The sequence below is a fragment of the Equus caballus genome, chromosome 1 (genome assembly GCF_041296265.1).
Source record: "Equus caballus isolate H_3958 breed thoroughbred chromosome 1, TB-T2T, whole genome shotgun sequence".
In the NCBI taxonomy this organism is placed as follows: Eukaryota; Metazoa; Chordata; class Mammalia; order Perissodactyla; family Equidae; genus Equus; species Equus caballus.
In genome coordinates, this window is record NC_091684.1 from 134,576,901 (window position 1) to 134,593,692 (window position 16,792).

Consider the following 16,792-nt stretch of genomic DNA (forward strand, 5'->3'; position numbering starts at 1 on the left):
ACAATGACCAGACGCCTGACTGTGCCAAGGAAGAAGTGAAGGCATTTACCCCTACTGGGAGCGTTCAAGTCCAAGGGCAAGGTGAAGACATTTTCAGATATTCCAGGGGTCAGAAAACTTAGGGCTTATGAGTCTTATTAGAAAGACTTTACTGGGTTATGGTCTCTAACAAAATTAAAAGAACCAGGAAGAAGACACAGGATACAAAAGTAGAAGTTGGCAAAGACATCAGTAAAAGCTATTGTTAATAATGGATATACAGTTTCTTTTTGGAGTGATAAAAATATTCTGGAATTAGATAGTGGTGATGGTTGCACAACTTCATAAATATACTAAAACCACTGAATTGTATACTTTAAAAGGATGCACTTTATGGTATATGAATTATATTTCAATTAAAAAATCTTTGGAGAGGAGGAAGTTATGTTAAAATCTAAATTAGTATTTTCTATAAAATTAATTACCATTAATGTGGAGTTAAATCCAGATGATGTCAACATCTTTTTGGAGGTCTTATAGATTGAGAGAGTGGAGGTAAATAAAAGGGGACTTAAGGCTTCTGTTTTCTTTTAGGAGAGGATGTGGTTATTGATAACTTGACACTGATTGAAACATAAAAGTTTAAAAGTCTGTGTTAGGGGCCGGCCCGGTGGTGCAGTGGTTAAGTTCGCATGTCCTGCTTTGGTGGCCTGGGGTTTGTTGGTTCAGATCCTGGGTACGGACCTACACACTGCTTGGCAAGCCATGCTGTGGCAGGCATCCCACATCTAAAGTAGAGGAAGATGGGCACGGATGTTAGCTCAGGGCCAGTCTTCCTCAGCAAAAAGAGGAGGATTAGTGGAAGATGTTAGCTCAGGGCTAATCTTCCTAAAAAAAAAAAAAAAAAGAAAAAAGAAAAGGAAAAAAAAGTCTGTGCTAAATCTTTTTTCTTCTGTTATCACTAGATGAAAAAAAAAATAACATTTATAACTTCCAAAGTGTAAGAGGGAAAAAACAGAATTAAGGAAACCTGCCCAATAAAACGTGTGGAAAGGAAAGAGGAAAAAAACCCAAGAAAGCACAGCAATAGAAAACTAAACAGAAAACACAAAATAAGACAACAGGGAAAAGTCCAAACATAGAAGTGATTACAATAAATGTAAATGGTTAAAATTTACTCTTAAAAAATAGACACTTGCATATTGAATAAAAATAAAAACAAAAATAGTTCTGCATACCAAAGACACTATTTAAAAATACACATGAAGTTGAGAAATGTATACCAGATGAAAATCAACAATGCAAAATAAGATATAGCAAATATCAGATAAAAATATGATTCATAGAGAAAGGCATAGAAGACAAAAAGTAATATTTACTAGGATAAATGCTTCCACTGAGAAGTGATAGCAATTATGCACGTTTCCACACCTGCAGCTGTACTTTGGTAGCTCACTGATCCAAGACCGCATGAGAATGGAGACGTCTGCTCAGATGTCAATGAGAAGAAATGTGATCCAGACACACAGGCAGATAAGAGGGCTGCTCCTGATGACTACACACTGTGAAAGACCCCTCAAAACTAAGACAATCTAAGGGTGAAGTAAGCCCAGAACTGACAGAGAAGAAAGGAAACAGCTGGGCATGAATAATAGACTTGGCAGCATACCTTATGAATAAGAGCTGGGCTATTTTGCCTCCAGAGTAAAAAAGACTCCCTAAACTGGACAGGTCTTACTCTGTCAGGCTGGCTTTCTCAAGCCTCAACACAGCAACTACTAGCACCTGTGCTTACAACTTTCCGGGAGGGGGGGGTCTCTTTTCTTAAATCCATAAAAGTCCCAGGGAAGGACTCTGTCTGGCTCGGCTTGGGTCACATGTCCATCCTGGACTGATCACTGTGACCAGGCTGGTGGGGTGTTCAAGATGCCGACCCTCATTCAAACCACGTGACAGGAAGGAACATTTATTTTTATATTCTGAAGTCAGTTAATGTTTAAGACTCACCTTTCAGTAAAGAAGAGCTCTATTTTATTTTCTCTAGGGATAATGCCAAATTCCCAGGGCAGGGAGGTGCCAGCAGGCTCCAACATCCTTACAAATTCAGAACCAAAACCTTTGTCCACATTCAATCATGTTCTGACCCTTATAGACAACAGGGCAATACATTCCATGTTTCTTATCTTGGCAGAAATAAATGCTGCTTCACCAGGATTTGCACCACTTTCAGTTCTCTGAGCTTAGGTCTAGAGTTAACAGGAGGCCCACAAACAAAGAAGACCCTGAATCCTGCTCCCCTCTCCCCTTCCAAGATTGCAGGCATGCCAGCTGAATCACACTGCTCATCCTCACTGTGCGTGAAGACCGTTATGATCTGATATTACAATTTCACGTAAGACTCTTCCCATCGCCTCAGTTTCCGTGGATATTTGGTGTAATTGGGGTCCCATATACATCCCGCTTCTGAACTATCTTTGGGGTTTAGATGCTAGGTGTGTTGCTACCAATAATGAGACAGAAACAGCCACCAGAAAAAATAATAAAGACTGGAGGAAAGAGAGCTAATATTTATTAAGCATTTCCCACGTCCCAAGCAATGGGTAACCCCCTTTATATATAGCATTTCATGAACACCCATTACAATTCTAGGAAGTTGGTATTATTATCCTCATATCGGGATATCTGGATGAGGAAACAGGCTCAGAGAGGTTAAACTTACCTGCCCCAAGTCAGAGAACTGAGGAGAGGCAGCGCTGGCATCAGTTATCAAGCATATCTAACTCTGCTGTCCTCTAGGGCAGCACTGGAATACTTGAATTCTCTTTCTTTCTGTTTTCCATATTTTACAGTTCGCATTATAAAAACATTAAAAGAGGGGCTGGCCCAGTGGCATAGTGGTTAAGTTAGTGCGCTCTGCTTTGGTGGCCCAGGGTCCACTGGTTTGGATCCCGGGTGTGGACATGGCACCGCTTGTCAAGCCATGCTGTGGCAGGTGTCCCACATATAAAGTAGAGGAAGATGGGCATGGATGTTAGCTCAGGGCCAGTCTTCCTCAGCAAAAAGAGGAGCATTGGCAGTGGACGTTAGCTCAGGGCCAATGTTCCTCAAAAAAAAAATAAATAAATAAATAAAGGAAACTTGAGAAGAAAACATTTGCCCATATTGTTTATATAAAATGCCATACTTTGAAGTGGTTGAGATAGGCTCCATATATCTTCATATTCTGTTTGTCACTTGCCATTATATCATATGCACTTTCCACATCTTCCTATCATTGTTAGTGTTACATAATATTTTAAAGAGTTACGATATACCATAATATCCCTAACTACCCTGCCGTCATGAACACCTCTGTTGAAAAAGCCTTTTTTCTTCGGTTAATTATTTCCTTAAAATGAATCCCCAGGAATGGGGTGACTGGGTTAAGGCAAATGAACACTTTTATGGTTCTTGACTTTTATTGCCAAATTGCTTTCCAAAGGGGTTGTATCAATTTACAAGGACAAGGCAGTCCATTTTTTCAGGGGCTGTTTTTAAAGCTACTTAAAAGAAATAAAATTCTATATGGAGCCAGAGGCCCTGATAATGTGTAAATCATGACCATCAGCCAAAAAGCCCTTGGAGAGCCAGCCAGCCCCGGGAGCCAAGTGCTCAGTGGCCCAAGAACTCACAATGTTGATGGAAATCTTCGCAGGGCAATGCGAGGGAAGGGTCGTCTCAAGTTTTCTTAGGGGGTTCATGTTCAATTTTGGAACCGTAAATCAACCGATTAACTGAGTTACTTTATTAAAGCATTCGGAATTATCTGTTCTTTACAATGAACAACCTCAACTTTTTCTTTCTGCTTCTATCTTTCTGTCAGCTTTATTTGGGTATAATTGACAAATAAAACTGTAATATATTTAAAGTGTACACATGATGATATACCTTGTGAAAGGGTTCTCACAATCAAGTGAATTAAAAACACACTCATCACCTCACATAGTTACCTTTTGTGTGTGTGAGAACGTAAGTTCTACTCTCTTAGCAAATTTCAACTATACAGCACAGTGTTATCAACTGTGGTTACCATGCTATGCATTAGATCCTCAGACCTTATTCATCCTATAACTGAAACTTGGTACCCTCTTACCAGCCTCTCCTCATTTCCCCCACTCCCTAGCCCCTTGCAATCACCATTCTATTCTCTGTTTCTCTGAGTTCGACATTTTTTTTTAGATTCCACAAATAAGTGATACCATGCAGTATCTGTCTTTCTGTGTCTGGCTTATTTCACCTAGTATAATGCCCTTTAGGTCCATTCACGTTGTCGCAAATGGCAGGATTTCTTTCTTTTTAAAGGCAAATAATATTCCATTGTATGTATATACCACATTTTCTGTATCCATTCATCAATCAACAAACACTTAGATTATTTCAATACCTCGACTGTTGTGAATAGCACTGCCATGAACACGGGAGTACAGACACCTCCTCGAGAGAATGATTTTGTTTCCTTTGGATATGTACCCAGAAGTGGGATTGCTGGATCATATCTATTTCTGCTTCTGACACTCAAATACAGACAAAACTGGCTTTGTTAACATTAATAATAATAATAGCAGCAACAGCTACGATTTATTGCGTGTTTATTGTATGTCAGGCACTGTGCTGACATTACTTTGTTTCTCCTAAAAATAACCTCATCAGCAGCTGTCATTACCAGCCCTTTTCGGACAAGGAAGCCATGCTGGGCCCCCGCTCCCCGGCGCAGGGACACTTGTCTCGCTCACTGAGCATCCTCGAGTGCTTAGAAGAGCATGTCGTAGGTGACTGGCCCAGGCTCCAAGCAGCACAGCGGGATCCAAACCAGGGATACCTGGGACTCCCAGACCCCTCCCCAGGGACGACAGACACTCCAATTCGGCCACTCACCTGACTCCAGCTCCCCGCAAACCACTCCACCTTGCCCGTGCAGGGCCCGTTGTCACACGGGGTGGCCTCCGCTGGCCGGTTGTTCCCACAGCCCTCCAGGGGCAGGCTGCTGACGTGGTTGGTCATGCACACCACCGAGCGTGTCCGCACTCCGACCCCACACTCTGCCGAGCACTGCGAGACAGGAGAGGGCGGTGAGAGGGGAGGCCGCCTGCAGGTCCCGGAGCCACTTTCAGACGACTCAAAGGAGGACCAAACACCTCGTTTCCAACCAACTCTTTCCCTGGAAATTGCTGGCCACCTCTCATGCCAGCCTACACCATGATGAGACAGCGGTACGGCAAACGCCCATGTTAGATTTTCTGGGACAGTCTTCATTCCAAATATCCTGTTCCGCTGCAGCGATTAACACCCTCAGCCGCACCGGGCTCTCTCTGCCAAGTTTTGCTTTCGAAACTATATACAGCAGCAGAAGAACGACAGCATAAAAACTCGGGCACATGTCCACCTGCGATTCCACTTTCTTCCTTTGTATTAGTTATTTGTGTCCTATTATCTTTTCTTTATAGAAGTAGGCTTGTTGTGGCCAGGGACCATGAAATCGTCTTTAATTCCCTCTCAGGGCATCTCACCCATGCGCAAATCCATGAATATCCACTGAATCGGGGAGTGGGCCCTCCCTCACTCATTCCTCTTCTCTGCCAGCACCTTGCCGGCCTGCAAGTGCCCCTTTAGATCATGACCAAAGCCCATTCTGAGGGTTTCTGCAGAGTCTTCTCTTAAAAACAGACCCAATGTTTGGTTTCTACCAACATTTCCATTTTTAAAAATAAACAAAAGCAATATAATTTTAAATAAAATTTGAGAAAAGGAAAAACAATACAACCTGGTTTCCTTATCAAGGTTTCTATTTTCATTTTTGGAACTTGCTGTCTAATCTTGTAAAATCGCAGCCCAGGGTGAGTAATCAAACATTTACACGACCACTGTTAAGGGGGCTGCACTTCCCGGAAAGGAAACTCTCTGGAACACAGAGCTTGAAGGCACCCAGAACATGCTGCTTTGGCATATTGATTATTTTGAGCTAAAGGCAATTGAGAAACAGCAGATGCAGAAAGAGGTCTCTGCCCTCCCCTTCTTGCCTAAAGCAGGGCATCAATTTCCTATGAGAATGGTGCCCTCCCAGTTCCAGGGAGAGAACATTCTCATCATCTGAGATGGGGAATCGATGCCAAGATGATGTCTTCACAAACAAACCTTACTAAAGTAACCCTTATCCTCTGGTAGTTCTCCCATATATCTCTTAGCCATTTTCCCACAATTTACGGCTTCTAGAAGTCCAAACATCTTTCCTTCGTCTATTCACTTCTTCATAATTTATCACCCTTTGTTAAGTGGTATATAAGCCCTCATGTCTAACTGCTTCTTTGGGATTTTCACTTCTTTCCTATGAAGATCCCTGAGCCGTGTAAAAAAACTAACATCAAATAAATTTTGTGTCTTTTTCTCCTGTTCATCTGGCTTTTGTCAGCTTAATTTGCATGCCTCTAGCAAAGAACCTAAGAGGGTATAGGAAAAGTTTTTTTTCCCTTACAGCCTCACAAACACTTTTCATGACTTATCCTTCATCTGCATTGTTATTAGAAATCGGAGACAATGAATCAGTCTCTTAGGTTACAAAAAACCTTTGCTATAGTAATTGGAATACTCCAGGCTAAAGAGTTTTTTGTCTCAGCCATGCATTATTTGGTCTCTTTCCTCACTTTCAAACCGAAGATATTTAAGTTCTCCTAAAGAATGCAAGGTAAATCAAAGCTAAGTTATCTTTGTGTCCCAAACTCTAAGAATATTTCTTTCCAGGTAATTTCCGTTTGACTCACTAGCTTCTGTTTTTCAAACCAAGTAATGTACACGCATCTGGAAGAGTTTCCTCATATCCCCATGTGATTAATTTAAAAGAAGAATGTTAAGGACCAAGCCAAGTGCCCAGTGACAGAACATTATAAGGATGAGCCCTGCAGAGGAATTTCACTTTATTCCACCAACTGCAGGGAAAAGACAACAAATCTAAATTTGAAAGGAGCCACCCACCCAGGCCCTGGCCTGGGAACCCTGTCAGTAGAAATGAGGGGAACGAGGGGGCCCTATGAGGCAGCAGAGAAACTGTCAGAGTAAGGCACCCAAACACACCCATTCGCAGTCCCTGAGGACGTCCTGAAAGAAGGCCCAAATCCGCTCTGACCGTTGGAAAAGGACCTGACTCCTTATTGAACTCGTGGGCTGATAAACAGAAACACATGAAATTCCTCAGCAGCCCTGTGGCAAGGACTGTCTTCTCAGTCCAGCCTCAGTTAAATGCTGAACTTGGCCCAATTGGCCCCTGAGGGACCATAAGGTTCTAACGAGTATTCCTGAACTTCAGTTTTATGCATCACTGTCTACAATTTAGATAACTCAATGTCTTTACTTATTTCTTCTCTTAGCAAACATTCTTAGAAATTAGGTGTTACAAAATTGCAGCTGGTGGACTTTCTGAAAGTTTTTTTTTTTTTTCCCCTGTGGGATTAAAAATTGCACATGTGTTTAAACCTGTCATTGATTTGCAGAACTAAAAAGTAAATGATGCCCACATCTGAGAAGGCCCACCCTCACGTAAAGGAGGCTGCAGGGATGTTTTCAAGTGAGGAATCAGTGAGAACTCTGTGGCCCCAGAGGTTTAAGAGAAGATTCAGACTGAGTTTACAACCTCAATTCATTTGGGTAGAGATTAATTAATTCTAAATCTGGCTACACTCTGGATCCTTGAGTGTTTGTAAACTTTAATCTCATTTTCTTTCGTCTCCCACTTGAGCTCATTAAACAGAGGCTGTGTCTCATTCATGCCTGGCATGTATTAGGCACTCAAGACATGGTGTGTCCCAGTGGCGAAAAATTGCGTAGTTCACAGTAAAGCTTAACAGAGTTGATTTTTTTTTGGTGGGAAAGTTTCGCCCTGAGCTAACATCTGTTGCCAGTCTTCCTCTTTCTCTCTCTTTTTCTTTTTCCTCCCCAAAGCCCCAGTAACATAGTTGTATATTCTAGTTCAAGTCCTTCTATATGAGCCACTGCCACAGCATGGCTACTGACAGATGAGGGGTGTGGTTCCACACCCAGGAACCAAACCAGGGCTGCCAAAGACGAGTGCACTGAACTTTTAACCACTAGGCCATCAAGGTTGGCTCCAGAGCTGATTTTTTACACAAAGCTGCTATTCAAATCTGGAAGACTGCCATCAGCTGGTCATCCCTGGAGGATGTACGTTTCAGAAAGCTAACTGGCGACTCAAAGGCCCACCCCATCGTGCCAACCTTGTCGAGGGCATGGTTCCGAATGTGTTATCCCTTAATGCCCACTCAGCAATGTTACAGATGAGGAGACTGAGTGTCAGAGAGTCAGCAGCTGCTCAAGGTCTAACAAGAAATAAGTCCTTGGGGGCCGGCCCTGTGGCCGGGTGGTTAAGGTTCCACGTGCTCCACTTCAGCAGCCCCAGGTTCATGGGTTTGGATCCCAGGTGCAGACCTACACCATTTGTTAAGCCATGCTGTGGCAGCAACCCACATACAAAATAGAGGAAGACTGGCACAGATGTTGGCTCAGGGCAAATCTTCCTCAGCAAAAAAAAAAAAAAAAAAAAGAAAGAAAAAGAAATAATTCCTTGGGGAAATGATGCCAAAGCCAATGTGCCTTCCTTAAACCCAATAGCACTCCTTCCCACTCAACTACTCTAAAATAAGCATGAACATTCAGGAATAATGGTCTATTCTGAGGGAGATAAAGCAAAATTACTTACATCACAGTACCAAACTTACATGGCTTAAAACATCTTTTCCAAAAAAGAATAAAAAAGTTCTCTAAACAGAAGAATAAAGTGCTCAACTTTTTCTCTGTTTAGAATTTTAAGACAAAGGTTAGAGCCAGCAAGTGCTTATGTTAAAATACAAAGCAAACTTACTCTATAGGGAAATTTATAAGTCTTTATTGGAGGAGAAATAAAGAATAGGGATTGGTTCAATTACAGACGTCATACAACAGCTTGTTCTAATTAGAAATCTTGCTTTAAAGGTTTTTTAATTCCATTAAAATGTTTATAATAAATACATAAGTGAAAAAGCAGGTTACCAAATTATACATATGTTATGATTTATATCCTTAAAATACACGAGTACAAAAAAGCTATGTATGTAAAGTATGTATAAGTAGAAAAAAGCTTGGCAGTTGGCTTAAAAATCTTAAGTTATTGGGGCCCAGCCCCGTGGCCTAGTGGTTAAGTGCACTCCACGTCAGCAGCCTGGGTTTGGTTCCCAGCCACGGGCCTCCACCACTTCTCGGCAGCCGTGCTGTAGCAGTGACCCACGCATAAAATAGAGGAAGATGGGCACAGATGTCAGCTCAGGGCGAATCTTCTTCAACAACAAAAAATTACACAAATAAATAAATAATCTTTTTAAAAACGTTAAGTTATGGGCCAGCCTGGTGGAGTAGTGGTTAAGTTTGCGTGCTCCACTTCGGTGGCCTGGGGTTTGCAGTGGACCTACACACCGCTTATCAAGCTATGCTGTGGCAGGCATCCCACACAGTGGAGGAAGATGGACATGGATGTTAGCTCAGGGCCAATCTTCCTCAGAAAAACAAACAAACGAAAAACCTTAAATTATCTTCTAGTGAAGAGATTATAGGTATGCTTTTCTGATTTTTTCATATTTTTTATAATAGTATATGTTACTTTATGACCAGAAAAATTAACATTATTTTAAAAAGACTCTTTCTAATGTAAAAATGAAAGCCCAGCATCATTCTTTTCATTCATTTGCTTACACGCTATATTCACCAAGTTTACTATGAACACAAATGAGTTCTGGGATGGCTAGAAATCCAGAAACACAAAAGAATTAGTTGAAGGGACAGCGAATTTTTAGCCTGGAGAAGAAGTGGAAGGGGTCCCTAAATATCTGTAGGGCTGTAATGTAAGGAGAGAGCACTCACATTTTCTAGGGGACCCAAGTGGCAGTTAGCAAAAACACTTTGGTTCAATGTAAAAGGAAACCTCTCAACACCATGGGCTGTACAAGAAATAGATGAAACCGCCTCGGCACCAAGTCAGTTTCTGACAGAGGAATCAGACCCGTGTCAGGGACGCTGCAGAGGACTCCTCATACTGGCAGGGAGGCTGGCCAACATGACTTCTGAACTGCCTCCCAGCACTGTTTCCACAATGCCAGGAGCTAATGTGAGAGCTGGGAGCCTTGGAAAGGGGGGGATATGCAAACAACTGGGGTGAGCTCTGCTGCCGTCAGCTCTAGGGGCAGAAGTCTGAGTCAATGGACACCTTTAGATCGGCATCTACTTTCCATCTGTTTCAACCTTCGGCTAGCGCCTTCCTGATGGTGCTAATTTGGTGCCTGTTACAATCATCTCCTTGGGCTGGAGGCACCGTTAGCTGCTCATCCTAAAATTTCAGTGTTCATACTCTAAGGGCTCTCTGTTTGGGGGCTAAGGGGCAGGGGCCGTATGCCATGAGGTGTCGGGAATCCACAAGAAGATAAGTCACTCGATGAGAATCTCCAGGATGATCTCTGAATGTGGAGTGAAGGCTGCGCTGGCAGGTTTGTTCTCCCTTTCTTTCTCAATAACAATCCCCACTGATGTGGATTATGACTGTGATGAGAGGGATGAAGTTAAGGGGCATCTTATGACAGGGAGGGAGTGGAAACCCATGTGAACACTGGTCCACGGTGGGTACTGACCAGTCAGAGTGGATGCTGGCCAATTGGAATCAACCAATGTGGCAGTATGGGCATGAATCTGCTGATGTGTGAAAGTTTATTCCTCTGAGCTTGAGATACAGAACATGAGGCTGTGGGGAGAGGGCTCACGAGCTCAGCAGTGTTTCCTAAGATTCTATGAACTCGGCTGCTCTCCCCAACCTCGGACCAGCGGCCTCAGTGCCACCCGGGACCCCATCAGAAATGTAGAATCTAGTCTATGCAGAAACTGATATATAATACTGTACCCCTGAAATTACACAATGTTATAAACCATTATGACCTCAATAAAATAATTTTTTTTTAAAGATTTAAAAAAAAAAGCAACGTGGACTCTCAGGTTCATCTCACAGTACGGACTCAGATTCTGCGCTCTCACGAGGTTCCCAGCTGATGTGTAGCTCGTTATGGTTGGGAAGCATCATGAGGAATTCTGATAAGGGAAATGGTGCAGACCTGGCCTAACTGAGAGGGAGGCGCTAACCAAGGACAGAGACAGCCACTCATGTCTACGTCCTGGTTAAACTTCCAAGGTCTTCTGGAGAATCCGGAAACCCAGAAACAGTCTGTTTGACGACTAGACCAGCTGCCCTGGGCAGAACCCTGGTCGGCCTCTCCTTCTGCAGCCCATCGGCAGCTTCCGCAGGAAAAGGAAGGCCAGGCTCAGCATCTCCTTCCCCTCTATTCCTTACTCGAAGCTATGCCCTTTAACGTTGATTCCCTAAACTCTTTTTTTTTATTGTGGTAAAATACGTATAACATAAAATCTACCATTTTGATAATTTTCAAGTGTACAACTCAGAGGCATTAAGTCCATCCACATTGTTGTGCAACCATCCCCGCCATCCATCTCCAGAGTCCCACTCTTTTCTTATATAAATCCTATTTTTGTCTGTGATAGATGGACTCAGTCTCTTATTGGTTTCCCTTGTACACAGGTACCTGGTGGGCTGATGATGAACTCTATGCCTTTGAGTTAATCTTTGACACCTGACGCCAGGGACCCCAAGGGAGGCCAGGCTAGTGGGGAGGGGACAGTGTGTGAAATGCTTTGAGTCAGTAAGAAGTAGGGAAGGGGCCTGCCATTTGCTGAGTGCCTACTCTATGCCAGGCACTCACAGAACTTATGAAAGGTGTGATGTAATAATTCACTTGATTTAGCATTTCATTATTTAATATTCATGTGCTAAGGAGAATTAAACTAATTATTTCACACCCACTCCTCAGTCTTGGAGCCCCTCAGTCTTCATATAAGAATAGAAAGCTTATAATAGTTCTCTGGGCCTTTTTCCCAAAGTCAGAAATTACCCTTGGGATTCTTGGTGAGTGGGTCATCTTTGTGTGGTTTGGAGACCTTGTGACGTGCAGCTCCTGCCCATTAGCCCAGCAGGCCTTGGCCCCAGCTCCAGAAAACACACTCTGCCCACCGCCACGCTCACCCTTTCACTCCACTCGGTGAGGAACCAGCTCTTCGCACAGGGTCCCATGTCGCAGTTCTCAATGTCATTCGGCCGGAGCCTCATGTTGCATTCCTCATCGTCAACCACGTCCCCAATGTTGCTCACACACTTCACGTCTCGGGTCCTCTGTCCCACTCCACAAGGCACTGAGCACTAAAACACAGCAAGCTTACGTCAGTGGAACAGGCAGCGTTAGCTCCGGGGGACTCTCCAGTTGTGGTGCCCTCATCCTTGTTACCTGCCACCTGAGCAGAGGACGGTGCTGAGACACCCTGTGTTGCTGGGTCCCCTGCAGTGTGACACTACCTGGGGGGGACCCCATCCCTGAAAACTTCACGACCCTTTTCTCTAAAACCTTCCTAGATGTCTTGCCTGCTTTGTTCCTCTGAGACTCAGTTCTGTCATCTATAAAATGGGAGAGTAAGATTGGAAGGAGTTGGCTCTACCAGCAGTTGCCAACCTTCACACCACTGTGACGCACGGGAGAGATGAGACCCATATGCACACGACTCTGATGGGCTCACTCTTAAAGTCGGCTGCGGATGATACACGGTAGCCTTAACTCTATCCAGCTATCGGTACCTGCTGCGGTTTGCAGAAACAGAAGTTCAGAACCCCACAGGATGGGTTCCCTCCTGGAGAACTCAGGGTCCTTCCAAGTCAGGTTTTGGTGGGGGCAGGTGGGAGGGTGGCGGTGGGTCTTGGAGGGGGAGCCCCAGAGCAGGCTGCCCCACCCTGCGTACCGAGGTCCAGTCCGTCCGGATCTGCCACTCGCTGCAGATCTTGAGCTGGCAGGTGCTGGTGGTCTCGGGCTTCTCCAGGTGCTGGCAGCGGTAGGGCTGCACCGTCAGGCTGCGGTTGGCGTACACCTGGCGGCACAGAACCTGGCGATGCTGCATGCCCAGGCCGCAGGTCTTGCTGCACTCGGACCACTCCCCGATGTCCCAGCTGGCTCAGGAACAAGACGGTGGGAGGGAGAGATCACGTCAGTCAACAGGAAGAGAACACGAGCCCGAGTCGACTTACACAGGACCATCAGAATCCTTCTGGGTGGTCCTCATCCTACAGCACTGCTTAACAGTCTGCCTAGGGGCCTGCTGACTCTGTAAAGGAATGAACTTTGTTCCACATGCTATTTGCAGGCGATTAGGGCCCAGATTCTACAAAATTAGAGAAAACTGAGAAGTTATAAATGATTTTTATCTAATAAAAAAAACAACTCCAAAGGTTAGTTTAATTACCCTGTAGAACATTAACCCACTTTGGAACTAAGAAATCTTATTCTAGCTTTCTCTCTCTGTGCACAGCTCACCTACGACACGGACCACACTGGATTGTAGTTCTATGCTTCCCTCTTTGTTTTACTTGCCAGGCTAAGCCCTAATGGCTCCGGCTCCCTGGGAGCGGGCTGACCTGTGAAAGGCCACGAGCTCCTGTGTTAATCCCGAAAGTCAGGTGCGCTTGCTAAATGGACTGAATTTCATGCATACAGCAAGTCATGTTTCTAAATGAGATGTAGAGAGATTTAAAAATTCGATTATATCTGCTACTAAGGCTCAATGTGCAAACGACTAGAAGCGACCTAATAAGAGGTAACCTCAATAGCGAGGCTGTCTTACAAGGCTGGGCAAGGGAAGATGTTGCAGGGCTCCTCCTCCGGGGTCGGCTTCATGCTGGAGTCACAGTAGCTCTCAGGGACCTCTTCGTGAGTGCTTCTGTGCACACAGCGAAAAATAGGGTACTGCGAGCCTGCAAGGACAAGGAGAACATGAGAAGGACAGTCCCGCACGCTTGACTGCTGGGCTGCGGGGGAGCTGCACAGAGATCCTGATGAAGAGAGGCCATAGAAACAGAACCACTCGCACACACACTCCTTCCTCGATGCATTTACACACAGCTCCCACACAAGGTCTGCCAGGCTCTGCGGGGCGCAAAGAAGCATAGGAACAGCTCCTGCCCTCGAAGAGCTTACAACCTATTTGTGCACACGGTTTCAAAGGCAGATAAAAACAGCTTTCATAACAGTCTAAGATGTCGCCAGGCAGGTGAATGATTATGAAATGAGCACAAATAATAACTTCTTGAAGATATTCTGGAGACATCAAAGAGAAAGGGGTCCTGGAGGGGCCAAGCTGCATCCTAGAGAAAGGGTGGGTTTGCGTAGCTGTGTGCACAGGTCCAGGTCACTGAACTGGAACAAAAGTGCCCAACACATGGCCTGCAAGTGCCAGGTACATGTAAGAGACAGTCAGTTTGAAGCAGAGAAGTAAGAAGACTCAAGAGCGGCTAGAAGAGCAGCTGGCTCCCCTCTCTGTAAATCATCTCATGCATTCCCCTAATAAAGCACCAATCCAATGGTATGCTAGTTATTTGAGTATTTGTCTGCCTCCTATGAGATGGCAAGCTTCTCAGGGACAGGACTAGCTCCTGTTCATCTCTGTAACCCCAGTACAGCAGAGTAGCAGGTGCTCAATAAAAGTTTGTTGAATGAATATTTATCAGAGGTCTGATATTTGTTTTTATTATTTTGCTATAAAAATTATACTAACCGCCTCAGGTTTTTTGTTTGTTTTAAGTCCACAAGCTGCTTTCGTTGGCTTAATAAGGATAAATCTATTTTGGATAAAAAGTCAGAATTTCTAGCTCAAAAGAAAGCTGATTCAATTCTGCCTTTCTCTCTCTGCTACCCCCTGGTGGCAGCACTGAAGTATTACTACCGGCTGTTTACAAAGTGAGAAATGGAACAGGCTGAATTTCAGTTCAACTGTCTGAAGAGTAAGATGTCTTTTCACAAGTAATTCCCTACGCCCACCCCAGCCCCAGTCTGCGGTGAACAATTCCTGCTGGGCAGAACACTGTCATTTATTCTACAGCTCTGTCTTAGCTCTGTTGCCAATTGGCCAGGCATTTAGAGTTTCTGAACTTCCAACTTGCTATAATTTTAATTGTAACTGCAGGGATAAATTTTAATGCAAGCGTCTCAACACTGCATCAGCTATGAAGTGTTTTAGTGCTTCTTGAAGCTGAGCTTGTGTGACCCACTGAGCCCGAGGACGGTTCTTGTAAGGAGCTTGACAGTTTGTAAGACAGTTTTGAATCTGAAACAATCATTTGTTTAAACGACTCTGGCAGTAAAAATTCACAATGTAGCTATAACTTGAGACCATTATTTAAAATAACATTCCAATTAAGCATAATTATTAGCTGAGTAAAAGCAGTACTGACTGTAAAATTAATGGAAGGCAAAAACTTTTGCGAAGTTAAATATTGTCCAGCGACATACCTGCTTCCATTAAGAAGAGATTTTTAATTAAATTCGACAAACATTAAGCACATTGTGCTGAGTTACAAAGATGAATAAGATTCAGTCCATGGCTTGCAGGGTACCCATCTGGGACCCAGCTATTAAAAGTTTAAGTAAAAATCTTATTATTTAGTCTATCCCTTTCCCTTCAGAGCATATGGGTTTCAGTTTTCTGCTTACAAGTTTGTGGATTGGAAAGCAAAAGTAACTACCCCAACCAGCCGGCACTCAAAAGAGGGGGAAATTTAGTATCTTTCGCTAAAAGGATATAGGTTACCATAGGAATGCTCTGTGCCCTGGAAAGATGGGTCCTGCTTGGGGCTGTTTGTACATGGCCACTGCCTGCCGTTCCCCACCCTTACTGCCTTTACACTACACTTGTCCATGGTCCAGCTCCAGTGTTTAGTCAAGGAAATAAATTCAGAAGCAGTCTCTCTTTCTGATGGCGAGAAAACACCAGAGCTATAATTCTTGACTCTAGTGACCACAACTGGTTCTTTCTTTGGGTCATTTTCTTTACTTCTGCTTTTTCTCCCCAAATCCCCCCAGTATATAGTTGTATATTTTAGTTGTGGGTCCTTCTAGTTGTGGCATGTGGGACTCTGCCTCAGTGTGGCCTGACGAGCGGTGCCATGTCCGCGCCCGGGATCCGAACCAGCAAAACCCTGGGCCACCACAGCAGAGCACGCAAACTTAACCACTTGGCCACGGGGCTGGCCCCTTTGGGTCAGTTTTGATTTCTGCAGAAAGGGAGACTGTCACTCAGAATGGCACCTGGCCATCTCTTCATTGTCCAAGCATGCCATTCAATTATTCCTCTAATTGCTAGCAAGCAAGAATGGGGGGTGGAGGAGACGGTGAGCTGAGATGCTGGCTGGGCTTCAGGCAGCAGGAAAAAATCTGGGGTCTGTTTGGTTGGGTTATATGTCTGGTATATTAATCAAAACAGAAATATGTTATACTGGAGGAGGGAACTGTACAGAGGTCAGTGAGGCATTATGGAGAGATGGACAAAATAAGGAGCAAGAAAAATTAGATAACTCTAGTCTTGGAACTATGGGAATCAACCGAGCCAAGCCAAGAGTTTGACCAGACTGACAGAGGTGTTGGCAAGGCCGGGACGGAGTGTGGGCCACTCTCGGATGCTGGCAGCAGGACCCCTCCCCGTGATGATGATAGCATGATGCTAAAAAGCATCTACAAAAACAGAGACGTAGAAATGTGTGGTCTGGTTAGCTCCCCCAGGAAGGACTGGAGGAGAGTTTGGGGGAGGGTTTGTGTGGGGACAACAATGACGTCACAAGGGGAATGGACTTGGGTTGTGCAGAAAAGAG

The 16,792-nt window shown here is 44.3% G+C and overlaps 1 protein-coding gene across 5 annotated transcripts in view; it reads right to left on the bottom strand.

The window, feature by feature from the left end:
• The window catches only part of THSD4 (thrombospondin type 1 domain containing 4), a 551,036-nt gene that overhangs the window by 12,537 nt on the left and 521,707 nt on the right, over positions 1-16,792 (bottom strand). For all 5 annotated transcript variants that reach the window (XM_023654498.2, XM_023654473.2, XM_070234557.1 and 2 more), the window contains 4 exons: positions 13,774-13,903; positions 12,898-13,102; positions 12,134-12,307; positions 4,894-5,067 (listed from right to left, as the gene is read on the bottom strand). In XM_023654498.2, coding sequence (XP_023510266.1) covers positions 4,894-5,067; positions 12,134-12,307; positions 12,898-13,102; positions 13,774-13,903 — 683 coding nt within the window. The remainder of the gene's footprint in view (positions 1-4,893; positions 5,068-12,133; positions 12,308-12,897; positions 13,103-13,773; positions 13,904-16,792) is intronic.